Source organism: Rana temporaria, chromosome 1 (assembly GCF_905171775.1).
Source record: "Rana temporaria chromosome 1, aRanTem1.1, whole genome shotgun sequence".
Taxonomy (NCBI): Eukaryota; Metazoa; Chordata; class Amphibia; order Anura; family Ranidae; genus Rana; species Rana temporaria.
The window spans coordinates 234,651,188-234,673,938 of NC_053489.1; the positions used below are offsets into that span (position 1 = coordinate 234,651,188).

General features: G+C 42.5%; 1 protein-coding gene across 5 annotated transcripts in view; it reads right to left on the reverse strand.

Annotated features, from left to right (window-relative positions):
* ACACB (acetyl-CoA carboxylase beta) overlaps positions 1 to 22,751 on the reverse strand; it is a 185,407-nt gene that overhangs the window by 12,780 nt on the left and 149,876 nt on the right. For all 5 annotated transcript variants that reach the window (XM_040351868.1, XM_040351864.1, XM_040351869.1 and 2 more), the window contains 11 exons: positions 21,980 to 22,021; positions 19,472 to 19,687; positions 19,079 to 19,234; positions 17,459 to 17,662; positions 13,559 to 13,714; positions 13,224 to 13,346; positions 12,827 to 13,096; positions 12,308 to 12,405; positions 4,242 to 4,362; positions 3,069 to 3,179; positions 1,060 to 1,203 (listed from right to left, as the gene is read on the reverse strand). In XM_040351868.1, the coding sequence (XP_040207802.1) occupies positions 1,060 to 1,203; positions 3,069 to 3,179; positions 4,242 to 4,362; positions 12,308 to 12,405; positions 12,827 to 13,096; positions 13,224 to 13,346; positions 13,559 to 13,714; positions 17,459 to 17,662; positions 19,079 to 19,234; positions 19,472 to 19,687; positions 21,980 to 22,021 (1,641 nt within the window). The remainder of the gene's footprint in view (positions 1 to 1,059; positions 1,204 to 3,068; positions 3,180 to 4,241; positions 4,363 to 12,307; positions 12,406 to 12,826; positions 13,097 to 13,223; positions 13,347 to 13,558; positions 13,715 to 17,458; positions 17,663 to 19,078; positions 19,235 to 19,471; positions 19,688 to 21,979; positions 22,022 to 22,751) is intronic.

Below are 22,751 nucleotides of genomic sequence, written 5' to 3' on the forward strand. Positions count from 1 at the left end.
GGGTCCCCCATGTGCTTCCTTTGCTCCCCTTTCCTCCCATCGTTTCAGGATGGAGAGCAGGGAAGAGGCCGTTAAATATGTCAAACGCATATGTGTTGGAGCTTTGGGGTGCACACCCTAATGCAATAGGCTGCGCACATCTGTGAACGGAGAAGTGAGCACATATAAAGGGACATGAACTGTTTTATTTGCAGGATCACCAAGTGAAAATAAAGAGAAAAAGAAGTGCCTGAAAAGGAAAATACAGGCACTCCCTCTAAACTTAGATTGAGGAAAGGGTTCGTTACTGTTGTAGTCATAAAAATGTGAACTCCCTGCCCCAGAAAGTGGTACTACCTTAAAGTGTTGACAACTTAAAAAAACATGTTTTTCTTTCTCTCCCATTTCCATTTGTTAAAAGTTTTTACTTCCATCTTTCCAATGTTTAAGAAAATTTGGGTACAGCATTTGCTAAGATTTTAGGCAGTATGCTGTACAGTAAGGTTGCACATATCCCAGTGTGTAATTTTGATGTACACATGCAATATGTCCACACTTCTCGGCCTCTTAAAGTATGTTGTGTATCGCTGACTACATACATTCCCCATTCTGTAACTCTTTGGTGATGTGGCAATGTCCTCAGGAAGCAGAATATACAGGGCTATGAGAATTGTTAAAAAAAAAAAAATGGTGCAGCTCTGTATAAAAACCAATGAACTTCCAGGTTTTATTGTCAAAGCTCAATTGAACAAGCTGAAGTTAGAAGCGGATTGGCTACCATGCACAGCTGTATAGATGTACCAGATTCTGAGAGCACCAGTTTTCTTGAATCTCTTGAATCCACCCCTCCATAAACTGAATTGTATTAACCGGTGTCTTTTTTCAAGCTTTAAAAGTATGTATGTAACTATGTAAGGACTTGTAAGTTGCAATATGGATATAGATAGGAATATTTTAAAATGCATAAAAACCCAAAAACAAAATACATTTTTGTTTTTGGATTTTTGATACACTTTAATATATTCTTGCCTATTTATATCTTCTGTATGCCATAAAATTTGATGGTAACAAGGACCTTACCTTTGGCATATAGGAGAGCCATTGAAGAATAGTATACACGCCTTCAAAATCATCAGGAACCATGGTGTGGGACACCCCGTTATTACACATGATCTGTACACCTCCCAACTGGTTATTTGATGTGTATACTTCACGACCTAAAACCTGAAATAATATAATTCTTAGCTATAAACATAGTTGCAAGTATTCCCAATAAATGTTTCCTGAAATACCGTAATCAAATTGTTAAAAAATAGTAACTTATTATATATATATCGGAGGTTTGTATGGTTGGTTTCCAACACAGACATTACTGCACCAGTCCTTAATGGTTAAAATATATGAGAGCAAAAAGCAAACTGAATAGGTAATGAAACCGTATCAGTAATCTAGGACTTTTCGTGGTGTGTCGTGTCATGAATAGGTGAGCAGGATACAGAAAAATATATAGAAAAATATCAAAATGTATTATAAATACATGAAAACAAAATATATATAAAATACAATGATTAAAATCATTGATTGCCCTGTGACAGGTAAGATGCAACAAGAATTAGATGAATGGAACAGCTGATCGCCGACATGTTTCGCACAAAGCGTCTTCTGGGCGCAGCAGTCATCTATGACACACTCTTATCTGATAATATGTAAACAAACGTAGATTAGTTGCATATACTTTTTTACAGGGTATACAGTATACATTCATGTAATTCATTAATAAGTTCATATAAAAAACGCGTAAATAATATATGTACATGCTCACCAACAACTGTGGGATGTCAAGCAACGCCAGCTGAGACACAAGAAACAGGACTGAGGGAAGTTGGAAAAATGTCCACCGGGCAGGGGCGCGTCTAAGCAGCACCTACACCCCCTGCGGGAGTCAGATCCGCAGGGTTCTGGGTGATGCAGTACCCTTGGGTAGGTTGCAGATTTTTATGAAAATGGGTAGTTGGATCTAAAAAGATAATAGTGTAACTCATACTATGTGTTCACTACTATGGCCCAATATGAATTCAAGCAGCGTTAAATCACAAGACTAGGTATGCTATATAATATTCTTTATATTTTTTATATTTGTTATACTTCCTAAATATTATTTATTATTTAAGGGATCTTTCTATATACTGGAGTACTGGTGGGGAAGTTATATCCCATCAGTAACACCATAGTCCTATATACCTATGTGACTGTGGCAACATGTATTTCATGTATATATACATGTCTATATATATATGACCTATACTAGTTACACTATTATCTTTATAGATCCAACTACCCATTTTCATAAAAATCTGCAACCTACCCAAGGGTACTGCATCACCCAGAACCCTGCGGATCTGACTCCCGCAGGGGGTGAAGGTGCTGCTTAGACGCGCCCCTGCCCGGTGGACATTTTTCCAACTTCCCTCAGTCCTGTTTCTTGTGTCTCAGCTGGCGTTGCTTGACATCCCACAGTTGTTGGTGAGCATGTACATATATTATTTACGCGTTTTTATATGAACTTATTAATGAATTACATGAATGTATACTGTATACCCTGTAAAAAAGTATATGTAACTAATCTACGTTTGTTTACATATTATCAGATAAGAGTGTGTCATAGATGACTGCTGCGCCCAGAAGACGCTTTGTGCGAAACATGTCGGCGATCAGCTGTTCCATTCATCTAATTCTTGTCGCATCTTACCTGTCACAGGGCAATCAATGATTTTAATCATTGTATTTTATATATATTTTGTTTTCATGTATTTATAATAAATTTTGATATTTTTCTATATATTTTTCTGTATCCTGTATCATTGCTCACCTATTCATGACACCACGAAAAGTCCTAGATTACTGATACGGTTTCATTACCTATTCAGTTTGCTTTTTGCTCTCATATATTTTAACTTATTATATATAGTGAGGCAAATACAAAAAAATCATATCCTACTGAAACTTTCTCTCCTACTTGTAGAATGTCTGAGATTACAGTCCCAGGAAAGGTTTGTACTTTTTAGAGACATTGCAATACTGGTACTCACCTTGTTCAGAGCACCGGCTCCTGTCAAGATTATGTGGGAATTCTCTACTTGTATAACACGTTGCCCCAGCCTCACCAAGTAGGCCCCAATTCCAATTGCCCGACAAGTAACCTTAAGTTAAATAGAAATATGAATGTGAATCTGCATATGCTGATCCGATTTAAATAACAGTGAACAGAAATAATTTTAATTCACACATTTCAAAATTAAATAGCAAACATGGAGTATCGAAAAATAAATAATGAGGTGTCTGTATATAATATTATATATATATATATATATATATACACACACATATACATATACACACACACACACACACACACACACACACATACATACATACATACATACATACATACACACACAATTATATATATATATATATATGTGGGGGTCATTCCAAGCCATCCTCGCTGAGCCGCCCGGCCCTCCCTGACTGAATTGACATAAAAGGCCAGAAAGAAAAAAAATGGCTGAATGGGGCAGAGATAAGATGAGGAAATGTCGGATTCTTCTACACGAAGAGGCAGCACTGTCTTGTCTCCTCTATTACCCTGCTGTTGTACGAGACTTCTTCCATGGGGACCTCATGCATGCTGCTTCTCCTCACCCTTCCCTCAGACCCTAACTGTTTGGGAGCAGAGGCTCTTTAATTAGGTAAATCATCCGTGAGGCCTAAATAAAGAGCCGCAACTGCCCTGGGTGGGGGGGGGGGGGGGGAGGGTGCAAAGTGCCACTCAAGGCAAACGCCTTGTTTGCCTCGCAGTAGATATGCCCCTGTCTATGCATGCTCAGAATCAATTTGACGCATGCTCGGAATCATTAAACTTAATTTTTATCGGCTCGTCGTAGTGTTGTACACGTCACTGCGTTCTTGACGTTCGGAATTTCCGACAACATTTGTGTGACCGTGTGTATGCAAGACAAGTTTGAGCCAACATCCGTCAGAAAAAAAATCCAGTTTTATTGGTGGAATGTCCGATTGTGTGTACGCAGCATTATAGTTTCTTTTCGCTGAACCCAGTGGGTTTATTATTGCATTATTAGTGGATCTTGGGTATTGTATTGCAGTTTGTTTGAAGAATTTTGCTTTAAAAACCTGTGGTAACACATGTATAAATAAGGACAAATTTACTGTTAAAATAAAAAAAAATAGACAAGAATACATACCATGCTGATGGTAACAATCTCATCATATGCTAGGGAAGATTCCCCAGCTATCGTCCCAGACCCTCTGAGGTTTTCCACTCCAATTCCTTCTTCTTTCCCAATTATGTCAGTTACCATGTACCTGAGAAGAAGAATCAAGTACATCACTTCACAGAATCCACAATGCTACAATATGTTTCTCAGCTCTGCTTTTTAGTTTCTGAATATTTGTGTGATCCATAAACCAGTTTTAATATCAAATAAAAAATGACTGTTAATGTGCGTTATTCAATACACTTGCCATTAAACCCGAAAGTGGGAATTTAGAGCATTCCTCCTGAAGTCTTAAGCACTTTAAGCTCACAGTTACAGACAGCTCTTTATTGCCTGAAAACAGATAGCACAGAAATGGATATCTCCCTCTGCTCCAACGCATGCCCAGTGAAAAGATACAGTTAGGGAATGAAAGACTTAGATTATTTACATATCAACACAAAGGCTGCCCTTATCAATTTCTAAAACTCTAGGGTACATTGGTTAGAATCTACCACCTTAGCCTCATCTAATCATCCCGGACAGGTTACTGTAATAGATACCCAGCTATGACAATGCTTTTGTATGGGCAGGAAACATATACAAGATCAACTCAGTACAACCATTTTATTAGTACCTTCAGTAATATATTGTTGCAAGTTTTTTGTCACCTTATAACATCTGAAAAAAGTTAATGTTATTATACAGGGAAGGAGATTTAATAACGATCCTACGATGAACAAATATTTCCAATGTTTTGTTTTCACCACAGTCATATCAACTATGGCTGAACTCTACCTCTGTTGACAATACAAATTTTACATAAATGCAGTATTTATATGTTATTTTGCTTGTTACAAGCTCTTTCTTGCAACTTTCTGTTTCTGCAACTCTTCATTGCCCAATTGTTGTATCTGTATCTATTGTGTGCAACAAATCTGTACCTTTTCCTAAAATATAAACAAGATATTTTTAGAGCCGGTTCACACTGGGACGACCTGGGGTCCGACTTCAAGTCGCCCCAAGTCGCGCGGTCGAGAAAAATAATTGAAGTGAATGGGAGCCGTCTTAATGTACACTACTGAAGTCGCTCCGACTTCAGAAAAGGTTCCTGTACTACTTCAATCCGACTTGTAGGCAACTTGTACCCATTTCAATGGAAGTCGCCTCAGAAAATCGGATCACTGTCTTAACTGAAGCAACAATACAGGAAGAGAATATACATTTCTCAGGCAAACCCCGCCCTCCCACAGAGCTGATTGTTGTTTGATTGGCCACTGGAAAGCCTCCTGTCCTGGAGGCGACTTGAAGTTGCCTTGTAATTTGCCTGATGATTCATACTCAAGTCGTGTCCAAGTTGCCTCCCAAAGTCGTGCTAGAAGTTGTGTTACCCCTGTGTGAATGGGCTCTTAAGTATGCATACAATAAGAATCTGTGTATTGGGATTGCACCCTTGCCCCACCCATAAATCTGTCCCATTCCCGATGTAAAAAATACAATTTCCTATAAACTTCCTATGTAGAATCAGGTGAAGGTGTAAACCAATAGGTTCCAGTATCCTTGCTTTTTATAATTTTAACCAAGGGATCAAGACATGTAAATGAATGACATTCACGTCACTCTCACCTCCTGCCATTACATCATTCATTTTGGTGAAATGCATCTACTTAACATGACCAACAAAAAGGACATGCATGAAAAGTTGCCCAATAGTAAAGGGCATAGTAACACCACAAGACAGCTTGCTGCGACACAAGTTGAGTTATGGTATGTTAAACATTCTATTCAAAATGAATGAGCTGAAATGCACAGCAATGCATGCAAAAAAGAGATTTTTAATACAGCTTACCTGTAAAATCGTTTTCTTGGAGTACATCACGGGACACAGAGCGGCATTCATTACTATATGGGTTATATGGAGTACCTTCAGGTGATGGACACTGGCAATCTCAAACAGGAAATGCCCCTCCCTATATAACCCCCTCCCATAGGAGGAGTACCTCAGTTTTGTAGCAAGCAGTATGCCTCCCAAAATGGTCCCCAAAAGAGGGGTGGGAGCTCTGTGTCCCGTGATGTACTCCAAGAAAAAGATTTTACAGGTAAGCTGTATTAAAAATCTCTTTTTCTTTATCGTTACATCACGGGACACAGAGCGGCATTCATTACTATATGGGATGTCCCAAAGCAATGCTTACAATGAGGGGAGGGAGAACATCTCCAAGACAAAAGGATTTAATTTAGAGATATACTCAAATCATAATAAATCCAACTTAGTTGAGAAAAATAATCTTAAATTTTAAATTTAACTCAAAAAAGGGGAGCCCCCGGAATCCGAGGGTCTCAAACTGCAGCCTGCAGCACTGCCTGCCCAAAGGCTGTATCAGTATTCCTTCTTACGTCCAACTGGTAGAATTTTGTAAACGTGTGGACAGAAGACCAGGTTGCCGCCTTGCAAACTTGAGCCATAGAGATCTGGTGATGTGCTGCCCAGGAGGCGCCCATGGCCCTAGTAGAATGAGCCTTTAATGATACTGGAGGAGGCAACCCCTTCAAGCCGTAGGCCTGAGTGATTAACTGCTTAATCCACCTAGAGATGGTGGACTTTGCAGCTGCCTGCCCCTTATTGGGCCCATCCGGTAAAATGAACAACACATCCGTTTTCCGGATCTTCTCTGTAGCTTTAAGATAGGCCTTCATGGCCCTGACAATATCCAAGGTATGCAGCAACCCTTCCTTTCTGGAAGTAGGTTTAGGGAAGAAGGATGGTAATACCAAATCCTGGTTTAGATGAAAACTGGATATAACCTTCGGTAGGAAGGAAGGATGAGGGCGGAGAACGACCTTGTCCTTATGAAAAATAAGATATGGTTCCTTACAGGATAAGGCCGCCAGTTCCGAGACTCTTCTTGCGGAAACTATGGCGACCAAAAATACTAACTTCCTTGTCAGTAAAACCAAAGGAATTTCAGCCAACGGCTCAAACGGTTGTTTCTGCAAACTTGACAGAACAAGATTTAAATCCCACGGGCAAAGCGGGGATTTAACTGGAGGTTTAATACGCAAGACCCCTTGAAGGAAGGTCTTAACCAGCGAGTGGGTGGCCAGCGGCCGCTGAAACCACACCGACAGAGCAGAAATCTGTCCTTTGATTGTGCTTAATGCCAATCCTTTATCCACTCCTAGCTGGAGAAAACTTAAAACTTTATCGATGGTGAACTTGCGAGGAAGCCATAGCTTGGACTCACACCAGCCTACATAGGCCTTCCAGACCCTGTGTTAAATCACCCTAGAGACCGGTTTCCTGGCTCTGATTAGGGTAGAGATTACCTTCTGAGACAGACCTCTACCCCTGAGAATCAGGGATTCAGCTTCCAGGCCGTCAAATTTAGATGCCGTAAGGCAGGGTGGAGGATCGGACCTTGCGATAGTAGGTCTGGCCGTAGAGGAAGAGTCCAAGGGTCTCCCACTACCATCCTTAGGATTAGCGAGTACCATGCCCGTCTGGGCCATGCTGGAGCTACCAGGATGACTGGTATGTGCTCCACCCTGATCGTGCGCAGCAGGCGGGGTAGTAACTGAAGCGGGGGAAACGCATAAAGAAGTTTGAACTGATGCCAAGGGCAAACCAGCGCATCGGTTCCGCAGGCCATTGGATCCCTTGAGCGGGATATGAACCTGTCTAGCTTCTTGTTGAGTCTCGATGCCATGATATCCACGTCCGGCACTCCCCATCTTTGGCAGAGTGCTTGAAAGATTTGTGGATGCAGAGACCATTCCCCCGGCAATAGAGTTTGGCGGCTTAAGAAGTCCGCCTGAAAGTTGTCCACTCCGGGAATAAATATTGCCGATATGCAGGGCACATGAGCCTCTGCCCATAGGAGAATCAAGCTCACCTCTCTCTGAGCGGCTTGACTCCTGGTTCCCCCTTGGTGATTTATGTATGCCACGGCCGTGGCATTGTCTGATTGAATTCTCACCGGGAACCCCTGCAATTTTGACGTCCAAGCCCTGAGGGCTAGTCGAGCAGCTCTGAGCTCCAAGATGTTGATGGGCAACTGCTTCTCTGGCTTTGCCCAAGTACCTTGGCGAGTGCAACCATCCAAAATTGCTCCCCAGCCCGTCAGGCTGGCGTCTGTGGTCACTATCTTCCAAGCCACTGGGCTGAAAGACTTCCCCTTCAGTAGATTCTGAGGGTCTAACCACCAACACAGACTTTGTCGGACTCTTGATGAGAGCGGCAACGGGATATCCAAGGCCTGTGGCCTTCTGCTCCATGCTGACAGGATGGCTGCCTGCAGGATGCGAGTGTGGCTCTGGGCGTATGGTACCGCCTCGAATGTGGCCACCATCTTGCCTAGTAATCTCATACATAGGCGAATAGTCGGTTCTTTCTTGCTTAGAACCAGTAGGATTAATTCCTTGATGGCTTTGACCTTCATCAGAGGTAGAAACACCCTTTGTTGTTCTGTGTCTAATCTCATGCCGAGATATTCCAACTGCCTTGTGGGCTGGAATGCTGACTTTTCTCGATTTAGGACCCAGCCGAACCTCTCGAGGTATTGGACCGTGAGGGCCACTGCTCGCTCCAAGCCAGGAGACGAGTGATCTATGACTAGGAGGTCGTCCAGGTATGCTAGGATCGTGACCCCTTGGATCCTTAGCTTGGCTAGGATTGGAGCTAGGACCTTCGTGAACACCCGGGGGGCCGTAGCCAACCCGAAGGGAAGCGCCACGAATTGGAAATGACGCGAAGCCACCATAAAGCGTAGATATCTTTGATGTGGCTGATAAATTGGAACATGAAGGTAGGCATCCTTTATGTCTATGGACGCCATGAAGTCGTCCCTTTGGAGTGTGGCAGCTGCTGACCGCACGGATTCCATCCGAAATGAGCGGACTTTTAGGTATGCATTTACCATCTTTAGGTCCAAAATTGGCCTGACATCTCCATTGGACTTTGGGATGATGGATAGGTTGGAGTAGAAACCTAGCCCCTGTTCCAGGACTGGTACCTCTACTATTACTTCCTGGGAAAGTAGATGATTTAATGCCGACATTAATGCGGCTCCCTTCACCGGATCGTTTGGAATCCTTGACTCCTGGAAATGAGGAGGAGGAAACTTTAGGAAATCTAATTTGTAGCCCGTGGCCACGGAAGACCGTACCCACTTGTCGGGAATGCTGGCTTCCCAAACCTCTGAAAAAAGACGCAGCCTTCCCCCCACCTTCGTGGGTGGGGGCGCCCCTTCATAAGGTTGGCTTGGGGGCTGGTTTTGCTGGTTTGCGAAACCACTGTTTCCTGCCTCTAGCAGCCTGTCCCTGCGACTTGCTGTTGAAGCTGAAGTTTGCTTTCGCAGGAGGCCGTCGATACCGTTTGGCATTAGAGGGCCCCTGCCCAGGGGAGTACTGTCGTTTAAACGCAGGCCCCTGAAACCTCTTTTTAGTTGGCAAAAGAGTACTCTTGCCGCTTGAAATGGTCTGAATGTATTTATCTAGGTCTTCTCCGAAGAGTCGTCCTCCATGGAAGGGGAACCCTGCCAGGAGCTTCTTGCATGGGGGCTCGGCCTCCCAGCTTTTTAACCACAAGAGTCTTCTCATATGGATAAGGGATAACGATAAACGTGACGCTTGCTGGATAGAATCCTTAATTGCGTCTACCGTAAAACATATGGCCCTAGGGACATCCGAAAATTCTTCTGCCTGCTGGGCAGGAATAAGTTTAAGCATCTGCTTAATTTGATCCGATAATGCTTGAGCAACCCCAATCGCAGCCACAGCTGGCTGTACTACTGCCCCTGCAGTAGTGAAGGAGTTCTTAAGTAGTGCTTCCAAGCGTTTATCAACTGGATCCTTGAACACCTGTATGTTTTCTACAGGGCATGTTAACGATTTGTTAACACATGAGATGGCTGCGTCCACTGCAGGAGTAGCCCATCTCTTGGAAAATTTATCTTCCATAGGATATAGGGCAGAGAATCTTTTAGGTGGTAAAAAGATCTTATCTGGCTTGCTCCAATCTTGGAACAAAACTCCCTCTAGCAGAGGATGGATCGGAAACACTGCATTGCTTTGAGGCGCCCTTAGTGAGCCCAAAGCTGAAACCGTCGATACTTGGAGATCTGGTACTGGCAAGTTGAATGCACTATGGACCAAGTCCGTTAAGGCTTGAATCCACCAGCTCTCCCCCTGGGAGACTGCTCCAGACTCCTCTGTATCCGGATCTTCGATCCCCGAACCTACTTGGTCCTTGTCCAAGAGGTCGTCCAGTTCCCCTGAGGAAAGGACCTCCTCTTCCGAGGGTCCACGCTCGGGCGACGGAGATCTAATCCGTTTACTGCCCCGCATAGCTGTGGCTATCATTTTTTCCATTCTTTTCTCCATCTCTTTTAAAGAGGTGAGTAATACCTCGTCCGTGACCATCTTAGGGTTGGACTGACCCGCGCCAGCTCCAGCCCCAGATCCCGATGGCCCCAAGGCTCCCTTTGGGGAAAGCAGCGGCATAACCTTGTCCGAGACCTCAGACTCTCTGGGGGAATCCCCACCTCTTGTACCCTCTGAACCGGATGCCATGGTACAATACCGAGGTACACCTGCTAGCTTATTAGTACTTGGAACTATAATAGTTAATTGTCCAAACACCTGTTTGGGGGATAAAAAATGCCTCCTCTCCCCTAGATGATCTTTTTTTTTTTTTCAATCTTTTTTTTTTTTTTTTTTCGTTTTTCAAATCCAGGAAAGAAAAAGCATTCTGTCCCCCTGAGTAGTATTGCCAAGAAAAACTATTGAGATGGAAAAGAAACAGCCTATTTCTAGGCTTGAAAACAGTCTTCTGAAGACTGTAATATCCTTTCTGGCCACTGTGTGTCCTCGGCGCCCCGTGCTGCCGCTCTGGTCCTTTCCTCCTCAGTTCCAATGTTAGAATGAGCTGCTGGAACGAAAAAGGAAGGGCCGCCCCTTCCTTAAACAGCTGACCCGCCCTTCCCCCCTCAGCTAAACGGCGCGAATTGCGCCTATAACACGGGGACGCGCGCGCGCACCCGCCGAGGGGGGGGGGGGGGTTGGGGGAAAGGAAGCCTCTCTGCTCCAATCTTGGAACCACGAGGAGGTCAGCGTTTTGCCTGCTTTGCAGGCTCTGAGGAGGAAGAACCGATGGAGCATCGCCTGGAGGCTTGCAGGTAAGCACAGCTCTCTGAACACACACACATTATATCACACAGGCCCCACTCAATGCTTTTCCAACACTACCCGGGAGGTCACTTCTTATGGGGAATAATACACATAGAGCCATCCTATCATTAAGATATGTGACTAGTTTGCCAGATGCAGCGCATAACTTTAGGCATGTCCCCTGTGACCCCCCAGAAAAAACCTGCTAAGAACCAAGTTCCGCAAGTTTTCCCCTCACTTACCTGCTCCATGCCGCAGGACTTTGCCAAGCAAGAGGCCCAATCTTCCCCCATCTCCGTGGGGATGTCTAGACCTTCAGGCCCTGGGTTCCTATGAAGGATCCACTGTCCTGGGCCCATATAGCACTCTGGCAACAGAAACATTAGGCACCCAAAGGTTTCTAAGTTCTGGGCCCAGGGTCCAGCTCTCTAAAAAGAAAAGCATTATGGGCTATACCCCAAGGGTTTGGGGTCCGGTTACTGACCACTTTAGCGCTGAGGCCTTTGGACAGAACCGGTTAGCTCACCTAATCCCAAGGATGCGGAGGCAAGCTAAACCATGACCAACACCTAAGACACTGGCGTAAAAACTGAGGTACTCCTCCTATGGGAGGGGGTTATATAGGGAGGGGCATTTCCTGTTTGAGATTGCCAGTGTCCATCACCTGAAGGTACTCCATATAACCCATATAGTAATGAATGCCGCTCTGTGTCCCGTGATGTAACGATAAAGAAATTAGGGCAGGCTGCATTTCATTTTAGGATAAGGATACAATGCATTGTGATGTGCTGCACTGCAGCACACCAATATATTTATGGTGCATTGATGCACATTATAGCATCGTAATAGTATGAATGTACCCCAAAGCTTATATAGATCATTAGTACCTGGATTCGCCTTCATCCTCCACATGTTCACAGTGTACAGAATTCATTGAGCTGATCCGTGTGTAATCCTGAGGAGTTAGGTACAAGTATTTGAAACCCTGAAAAAAAAAACGTTGAATGAAAAAAAATAAAAAAAAATAAAGAAGAACTTTAGCAAACATAAACAGAGTAAACTTAAAAACTAGTAATAAAAAAAGATGATGTATTTAAAAAACTTATTAGGCCCACATTGCAATTGAATTGTACAAAAAAGCTTTCCCAAGTTAAAAGAAACTTTTGTCTATAAATGTTTATCTATAATAAAAAAGAAGAAAATATATATAAAAATAAATATTTATAAATGTACTATATGAGCTTGAAATAATTGAAACTTGTAATTTTATGTCATATTTCCATTGGAAGACAGAGATACATCATTAAGCTTTATGTGTTAAAACATGTAAAATTACTTTTAGTCAAAGCAAAAGTAAACTAAATGAATAAAACAGACTGCAAAGTGTATCTTGCTTTGCCTCGTACCTTGTAGGGGTCAGAGGGATCATTCCAAGCCACATGAAACATATGTCTGAGTTCCTCAGCAAGCCCTATCCGCGCACCACTGTTGGCCGCAATGTAAATACGTGGGATCCCTTCCTTTCTGGCAAGCTCTGATGCCCGTAGAAACAGTAGATCTTCTTGTGGCCCAAAAGAGCCAATCTTGTAGGTTATATCATTACAAATAATTATAAGGTCACGTCCTTTTGGATATTCGGGAGTCTTAAGTTTCATCTTGAAAGCCACCATTCCAACCTGGTAAACAAGTTAGAGAACAGATGATCAAATAATGACATTTTATTTACACCCCAAGTTAGCGATGGATCTTTAATTGATGGGTGGCCACGATTAATGTCAACTATAAAATCATAGATTTCTTTACCTCATTTCCTCCTGGTAATCTGTTCAGCTGAACCAACTGACCCTGGCTGTCAAGGACCAGCTCTGTGTAGGTAACGATGTCAGAGGAACGTGGCTCGCCATAACCCCACAGTTTAAAAAGAGCCTATGGAAACCAAAAATGCAACATGTGTGGTGATCAGTAATACAAAGTTAGCTTTAAACTTAAAGAATCAACTCACAGTACGCATTTGCTTGGATCATAATACAACTGGCACTCACAAAACTAAAGGGTTTATATTTCAATAATGCCTATCCTCATTCAAAGCAGCTAGTATATTTCCTAGCATGCTCATGAAATATCCTTATTGGTCTTACCTGTTTAAACATTTCTGGGAAGTCATACACATAGGTGGTCCCTAGAGACTGAGCCTGAAATCTCTTTGACTGCAGAAGATCTTTGGTTACATAAGGAGTATTAATCAGCATCCCATGCATTTGTCCATTTTTATCTCCGTAAGAATGAAACATAATCTGTTGAGAAATATACACGTGTAAAATATATAACATTCTCAGTAATTTCTTTAAATAAATGTAAACTTTAAATGCAAATAATAACTATGCAAAAACAAAAAAAGACATAAGCCAAACTGTTTTAAATATCCAGCAAACATTTCATTGTAAATAGTTTCACATTTTACAGGCTTCCATATGCATGTCTACCATGGAGGAGAGGACTTTTTGTGAAATCTTCTGTTTCTAGCAACTGAAAAGAATAGAAATACCTAGCCTCAATGATGACTTGTAATAAAATGGTGGTTTAACTGCAGAACTGTGGTTGCTATAGGATTTTGTTGAATGTAACTTCCAATGGGCATGCACAATGCCTTGCAAAAGTATTCACCCCCTTGGCTTTTTACCCATTTTGTTACATTACAGCCTTTAGTTCAATGTTTTTTTAATCTGAATTATACTTGATGGATTCAGAACACAATAGTCTGATGCCGCGTACACACGACCATTTTTAATGGTCTAGAAAAACAACGTTTTTTTCAACCTGATTATTGTTAAACTGGCCTTGCCTACACGATCTTGAAAGAAAAAAAATGCTCTAGCAAAGCGCGGTGACGTACAACGGGACTATAAAGGGGAAGTTCCGCTTGGATGCCACCACCCTTGGGGCTGCTTTTGCTGATTTTGTGTTAGTAGAAGTTTGGTGAGAGACGATTCACGTTTTTCAGTCTTCGTGCTTTTCAGTCTGTTACAGCGTGACGAATGTGCTATCTCCATTACGAACGCTAGTTTTACCAGAACGAGCGCTCCAGTCTCATAACTTGCTTTTGAGCATGCACGTTTTTTTCACGTCATTAAAGCCCACACACGACCATTTTTTACGACGTTAAAAACAACGTGAAAAATTAGAGCATGTTCTAAATTTTTAATGCCCATTTTTTTACGTTGTGAAAAATGCTCTGGAGCCTACACACGATCGTTTTTAATGGTATTAAACAAAAACGTCATTTTTTACAACCCGAAAAATGGTCGTGTGTACGCGGCATGAGTTGGTGAAGTAAAATTAGAAAAATATATACATAAAACAAATTTTTCAGTAATAAAAAACTGATAATTGACATGTGCGTATGGATTCACCCCCTTTGTTATGAAGCCCGTAGAAAGCTCTGGTGCAACCAATTACCTTCAGAAGTCATATAATTAGTGAAATTATGTCCACCTGTGTGCAATCTAAGTGTCACATGATCTGTCATTACATATAAAACACCTTTTTGAAAGGCCCCAGAGGTTGAAAACACCTAAGCAAAAGGCACAACTAATCAAACACTGCCATGAAGACCAAGGAACTCTCCAAACAAGTAAGGGACAATGTTGTTGAGAAGTACAAGTCAGGGTGAGGTTATAAAAACATATTCAAATCTTTGATGATCCCTAGGAGCACCATCAAATCTCTCATAACCAAATGAAAAGAACATGGCACAACAGCAAACCTGGCAAGAGACGGCCGCACACCAAAACTCAGGGACGATGCAAGGAGGGCATTTATCAGAGAAGCAAGGCAACCCTGGAGGAGCTGCAGAGTTCCACAGCAGAGACTGGAGTATCTGTACATAAGATGACAATAAGCCATACGCTCCATAGAGTTGGGCTTTATGGCCAGAAGAAAGCCATTACTTTCAGCAAAAAACAAAGTGGCACGTTTTGAGTTTGTGAAAAGGCATACGGGAGACTCCCAAAACATTTTGAGGAAGATGCTCTGGTCTAATGAGATTAAAATGTAACTTTTTGGCCATCAAAAAAACCGCTATGTCTGGCGCAAACCCAACACATCACATCACATCACATCACATCACATCACCCAAAGAACACTATCCCCACAGTGATACATGGTGGTGGCAGCATCATGCTGTGGGGATGTTTTGAGGGAAAGATGGATGGTGCTAAATACAGGGATATTCTTGAGCAGAACCTGTACCACTCTGTGTGTGATTTGAGGCTAGGACGGAGGTTCACCTTCCAGCAGGACAATGACCCCAAACACACTGCTAAAACAACAATTGAGTGGTTTAGGGGAAACCTGTAAATGTGTTGGAATGGCCTAGTCAAAGCCGAGACCTCAATTCAATAGAAAATATGTGGTCAGACTTAAAGATTGCTGTTCATAAGCGCAAACCATCCAACTTGAAGCAGCTGGAGCAGTTTTGCGAGGAGGAATGGGCAAAAATCCCAGTGGTAAGTTCAGAGACTCATCCAAAGCGACTTGGAGCTGTGATAGCCGCAAAAGGTGGCTCTACAAAGTATTGACATTAGGAGGGTGAATAGTTATGCACATTGACTTTTCCTGTTATTTTGTCCAATTTGTTGTTTGCTTCACAATAAAAAAAAAAAAAAAAAATCATCTTCAATGTTGTAGGCATGTTCTTTAAATTAAGTTATGCAAATCCTCAAACAATCCACAACATTTAAGAAGCATTTGCTTTGTATTGTTTGAAAAAAATGTAACCCCTTGGTGCCAGCCCCGCGTGCCCTATAAGGAGTTTCAGATGCCAGGAGGCGGGGCGTGGTTATCGATCATGTTACCGCTGCGACTGGCCATCACAGAGGTCACATGATTGGGAGCTTTCCGTTAGCCTCCAGTTACTGTGTCGGAGGGCACAGGTCACACGCACTCAGCACAGCTGTGTTTGCAACATGGTACGCAAATATGAGGCCTCTTGGCGGGTGGGCATTGATGCCGAGCGGCCGCAAGAGGTTGATAAACACATAGAATTTATATTTCAATCACTCTTTTTTATGGCTGCTTTTTTCTTTAGAGCAAGCTTAGGGTCATACCTCTGCTTCATTTCTCTGCTACTGGGATCCACTACAAGTTTTAATTTACTCAGTAGAGAAACTTTCACAGGGTAAGCAGGCTCATTAGCTGTACATAACAGCTCTCAAACCTGCTGATTGAGTGCTCAGGGACCAAACACAGATGTCCTGCCACTTTTAATGCTGTACATGTATGTCTTCATATCCTAAAATTATCAGACATTTATGGGGGAAAAAATGTGAGATAACAGCAGACATCTGATGTCTGCAACATAATAGCAATGTTTTTTTTTACATTAATGCGATATAAAAACCTCAGTATTTTAGGCAATTTCAGCAGCTGAATTAATCACTTGCCGATTATGCAGCTTGGTCATCTTTTAATCCTTGTCTATGTTCCAGTTTAAGGTGGTGCCATGACTGCTGCCCCAGGTTTCCAGTTACAGGGTGGCTTCTTTCTCTTGCAGCATCTTATGGAGCCACCCTTGAATTCAGGGACTAGTTGAGTCTTCCTATAATATGTGCATCAATAGAAAGCTCAGCCCCATAGCATAGGATGACAAGGCATATCACTACTCCTCCCTCTTCCTTACCCCTCCTTCTCAAAGCCAACATACTGTCTCAATACCGCACTGTCCACTGTTAACTTTTCCCTGTGAAGACCAAAGGTTCAGACAAACAGCATTGAGAAGGCAGGAGCAATTAGCAGTTGTAAACTATAAGTGCTGGGGTAAGAATTTAACAAATCTTTTATTAGGGATTGTTTACCAAAGACACTACGGGAATACTACTACTTTATGTTGCCTCTGAATAAAAAAATGGGTCATGGATATTGACAGATACAAGAGGAGTTCTTTCACACAAAACAAAAAGGCACTACTCAGAAAGTAGTAGTCAACCATAAACACACCACACACAGTGGAAAAGCACTGTACTTTGCTGAATATCACTCACAGTTCCAGTGCTGGGATCTGTCAGCTCTTTATACAGGCTGATATCCAGGTAGTAGCCAGACTCATTGGTTAGGAACAGGCGGATTGGTATAGCTTTGCCTGTTGGAGTTAATCTGATGTTAATCTTCACTTCAGCTTGAAGTACCCGCAGTTTCCACAAGCGGCTGCCATATCTCATTACCATGGAGCGGACTGACTCCTCAATCTACAAAAAGAAAAAGTCATCATAAACATGATAGGCAAAAGGCCTAAAATTTCATTTGTGAACCATCAGTTGTGAAACATGGAAATAACCTCATGGAAAACAATGTCTATATTAGTCCGGCAAACCCATTGCTTACTAAAGGTATCACATTTTTCTTTCAGACACATGAGGTCTAAAACATCAGCCTTTGCCTTTTGATATGCATCAGTCCTTAACTCTTTAAAGAGGAAGTAAACTTTCCTGTATATGTGTACCATTTAGAAGATGTTTACTGTATACTGCACCAACGATGTCATCGGCGCATGCTCTCTGAAGAAACGGCCGCTCGTGTCGTTTCTTCAGAAGCATGTGCCGAGACATGCACGGTACTCACGTCACGTGGCTCCGGCCAGTCACACAGCCGAGCTGGAGTCCGCGGCCCCAGAAGGAAGACGAGCAAAGATGGATGCTGCCTTCAGTGGGGGGGGCGCGGGCTTCGTTTACAGGTAAGTGGCACAAAATGTGCTAGTATGTGATGGATACTGGCACATTATGCCTTTACTTTGCAGGAAATAAAAAATAAAAATAAAATATGAGTTTAATTCATCTTTAACACCTACTTGTACTGAGAGAAAGGTGTACAATGCCACTGCTGGCCTTTTCTTTTGTAAAAGATAGTTAACCTCTATACCTCCACCAAATCCTTACAAGTAACACCATAACCTTTAATCCAAAACACACCCATAATTCAGCCCTTAGTTCTCCCTAATGATTTATCTCAAATCTTTGTAATTAATTTATCAGTGCTGATGCATATAAAAAAAAGAAGTCCTATCCAAAGTGTACCTACACCGAATGTCAATAAAAAATATTCTTTAAAAATTGTCCTAATCCTGATCTGCTGACACAAACCTCTGATCTACATATATTTATCTCGAATGCCTACAGAAATGCATAATCATCATCAACTATTCTGATCTGCATACATTATTTTCAATTTTCATACAAAAAAAGTGCAGACCATTGCTTTGCTACACCTCTATATTTTCCCTGAAATTTGGGCTTTTATCTAAAATGTAAGAATATATATTTATAGAATTGACTGTGGATTTAAACAGATGTTATACAATAAAAGAGAAGTATAGACTTAAAAAAATCAAACACCACTGATCGCTCAGTTCTCCCCTCCGCTATGAGCAGAAAGCCGTGACGGTCAGACAGCGGCTCTCTGCTCTGCCGCTCCAGCTCTCACAAACAGGTTACAGCAGTGCAGAACGAACTGCACTCCTGTGACCTACAGAAGTATAGCCAAAATAGCTATAACTCCACCTTTAACTCTAAAGATTATACATTCATACAAGTTTATAAGCATTGGATAATTTGGTATAATACTCAGGCCAGGAAGCATTATTCATTAAATGGAACTGTTAAAGACACCTTTGAAGGATCCATGATGACAGTTGGGACAAAGTTAAGGAAGATGTGGTTGCAGTCAGTCCGGACACTAGTGTTGTTAAAAGCCACTTCTAATTCATCCATAGCCTCTAGCAGAAGACGCTCTCCTTCATTCTGGAGGTACTCAAATGAAGCTTCCTATGAAGATAAAACTCATTAAAATGAATTCACAACAAAAAAAGGTTTTTCAGGGCACTACTCCAGTACATTTTCTAGACATTTCCTATAAAACAGAATATCTTAAATTTTTATGTTCAGGTCCAATTTAAGAGACTGATCTACAAACATAAAAGTCACCCAATGTGGCATAATTTTATTGTGTATGACTTATTTGATGCCATTAAAAAATTCTGAATCTTAAAATGAAGGAATTACCTTTGTCACAAGGTCGGAATGACGGATAATGGCTCGAACAAAGAACCTATAATCCGTCACCTCTATACCAGCAGCTACTTTTGCTGCCCCAAGGTAGAGGTGCATCTTGTGGTTAGCACATGGCACTGCATTCAAGTCAAAGTTCCTCATTCTGTTCAGCTCAAGCTGAAAGGCTAGAGCAGGCTCCAAATGCCTGTAAATACGATCTTCGGCAAACTAGGAAAAACACAAGAATATGGTTTTTAAAATATCATTTACATTACTGTCCCATGCTAAACTAAAATGCGATCTCTGCTGGACATCCATATGTGTAATAACAGCAACTACCCTTGCTCATAGACTGGTGTCACACAATTAAAGCTCCTGCAAATAAGCTTAGCAATATTAGTGAATTGTCTACAAGTGTTACTACTATGCACAATTCTATATTGTGAGACAGACTGTCACCGTGTAAAGATGCGGCGAAAGCCTGTTATAGAAGAGAAAGTTCCGAAACAAATTGAAGTCAGGTGGGTGTTGTTTACAAGAGAGTATTCCCTAGCCTATCATTGCTCCTATGTGTTGCGAGGGCAGTGTTGGAAATGTGTGTCCAGGCCTACACAGACAGACCTCCGGACCTCTGAGGCCCCATACACACGACCGAGTTTCTCGCCAGAATTCAGCCAGAAACTCGATCGGAGCTGGATTCTGCCGAGAAACTCGGTCGTGTGTACACTTTTCAGCGAGGAAGCCGACAAGGAACTCGTCGGGCCGAATAGAGAACATGTTCTCCATTTCCTCGTTGTTCAATGAGGAAAGTCGACCCACCGAGATCTCGGCGGCTTCAACACTGAACTCGACGAGGAACTCGATGTGTTTGGCACGTCGAGTTCCTCGGACGTGTGTACGGGGCCTGAGAGATGGAGATTGTGAAGGGACAAAAGATAGTCTGCTTCCAAACAGACCAGTGTTTCTGAGTAATGAAAGTAGCAGGTCTGTCCTCAAGAGCTCTGCAACTGAAAATCTAGGAGGCTGGAATACGTGTGTGTTCATTGTTCCACTAAACTCCTGTATGGGCAGAACAGAGTGTCACGTTGACTTTTTTAATAAATAAAAGTGGACAAGTAGCCCTAAAACAGAGTAGACCAAGTCCTTGGAAAAACTCTTCCTTTGAAGCTAAATTTCACAATATGTGCATGGGGGGCAGCCGTACCTGCCCATTACATATACAGGCTAAGCTTCCTGCTTTGCAGCAAAATGGCTGTTTTCCTGCTCTTTACACAATGCAAATCTTGGCTGGACAGCACACTGAAGATTAATGTATAGTCTTTGGGGAAGATTTACTAAAACTGGAGCACTCAGAATTTGGTGCAGTTGTGCATGGTAGCCAGATCACCTTCTAACTTCAGCTTGTTCAATAATTTTTTAATAATAAAACCTGGATGCCGATTGGTTTCTGTGCAGAGCACCAAATTTTGCACACTCCAATTTTAGTAAAGTAAACCCCTCCCCCCCATCCCCCCCTTTGTGAACGTTGTTGATATCTTTTGTCAATATTTGTTAAAAGACAAAATAAATGCACTGAACCACTGAGCGCTCTCTTTAGTAGCTAATCAACACATTACAATATTTAATACTATAAGAAAAAAATTGAAAAAGTAAGCATGTAAAAATGTGAGTTTTACAATAATAAACACAAAACACAGTGAAAATACATTAGCCCGGATTCACGAAACACTTACGCCGACGTATCTAGAGATACGCCGCGTAAGTGTAAATATGCGCCGTCGTATCTGTGCGCCGTGCCCACAAAACTAGATACGCCTGAAAATAGGCTTCATCCGACCAATGTAACTTTCCTACGCCGGCGTATCGTTGGCGCATATTTACGCTGGCCGCAAGTGGTACTCCAATTAATTTCCTATGCACCTATGCAAATGAGGGAGCTACGCCGATTCACGAACGTACTTGCGCCCGGCGCATAATATACGCGCTTTGCGTAAGTCGTACGTTCGGCGTAAAGTTTTTCCCCATATAGGATGCGCAAGTCATGCAAAGGTATGGACCAGGGAACACAACCGTTGTTTACGTTGTACGTGAATAGGGCTAGGCGTAGGTTACGTTCACGTCGTAGGCAGTGATTCGACGTATCTTAGGGAGTAGTTCCGACGTGATTCTGAGCATAAGCACTGGGATGCGCCCACGGGACGGCGCATGCGCCGTACGTTATTCGTAACTTTATGACGCTCAGTCCTTCATTTACATGGGGTCACGTCTCATTAGCATGGCTCACGCCCACTTCCACCTACGCTAGCTTACGCTGAGGAAACCCAGCGTAGATTTGAGAGCTACTGGGGGCGAGTGCTTTGTGAATACTGTGCTTGCCTCTGTGCGCTGCGTCGGCGTAGCGTATTTTCGATATGCTACGCCGGCATAAATATGCGCCAGTGTCTGTGAATCCAGGCCATTATATTTTCCCTTTAATGTGTTATGAACGTGGAGATATAAAAATAGCAAAAATCAACAAACCTCATCTCTTGCCCTAAAAGTAAAGAACTTTGGGAACTCTCTCTGAAAGGGAAAACATTAAGGATAAGTATTAGTTATTCTAAGTGAAAAAGTCACACATGTTAACATAAGATTCATTCAGTCAAGTCAAGTCAACTGGTTTTTATTGAAGGACCATTTAAAAATCAACATACACTTGCAATCATTGTCATGATCCTCAGTCTAAACAGCAATGTTGCATTTTCGAGCTATCCACTACATAGGTCAGTGGTTCTCAACCTGGGGGTCGGGACCCCCTCGGGGGTCAAATGATGATTTGCCAGGGGTCCCCGAATCCTGGGCTGTTCTTGAAGCCCGAAACGCTCTCCCTGCCTTTTTGTGGCCACCCAGCTGGGCTGTTCCTGGAGCCCGCCCACTAAGCCTCATCGCGGCCGCTCATTCAGTTCACGGCATGGGGGGGGGGAGGCTAGAAGTCAGCTGATTGGTGAGGAATGTGAAGTGGGAGGGGCTGGAGGAGACCCTATCTCCTGATTCCGGCATAGGTGGCACTGCTACAAAACGCTACAAAGTCTGAGACACAGTGAGTAACACTACCTGTGATTATAGTTGCCATTAAAAGTCCTCACAACAGTTCTCAGATCAGCAGGTGACCTTGTTCATAAGCACCTAATCCACTCGACCCACCCCCCCCTCCAAGGAGTAAGAGAAGGAATACAAATAGAGAATACATGGAATGGAGAGGAAAAGAGGGGGAGGAACAAATAAAAAGGTAGAGAAAGAACAAGAAAGACGG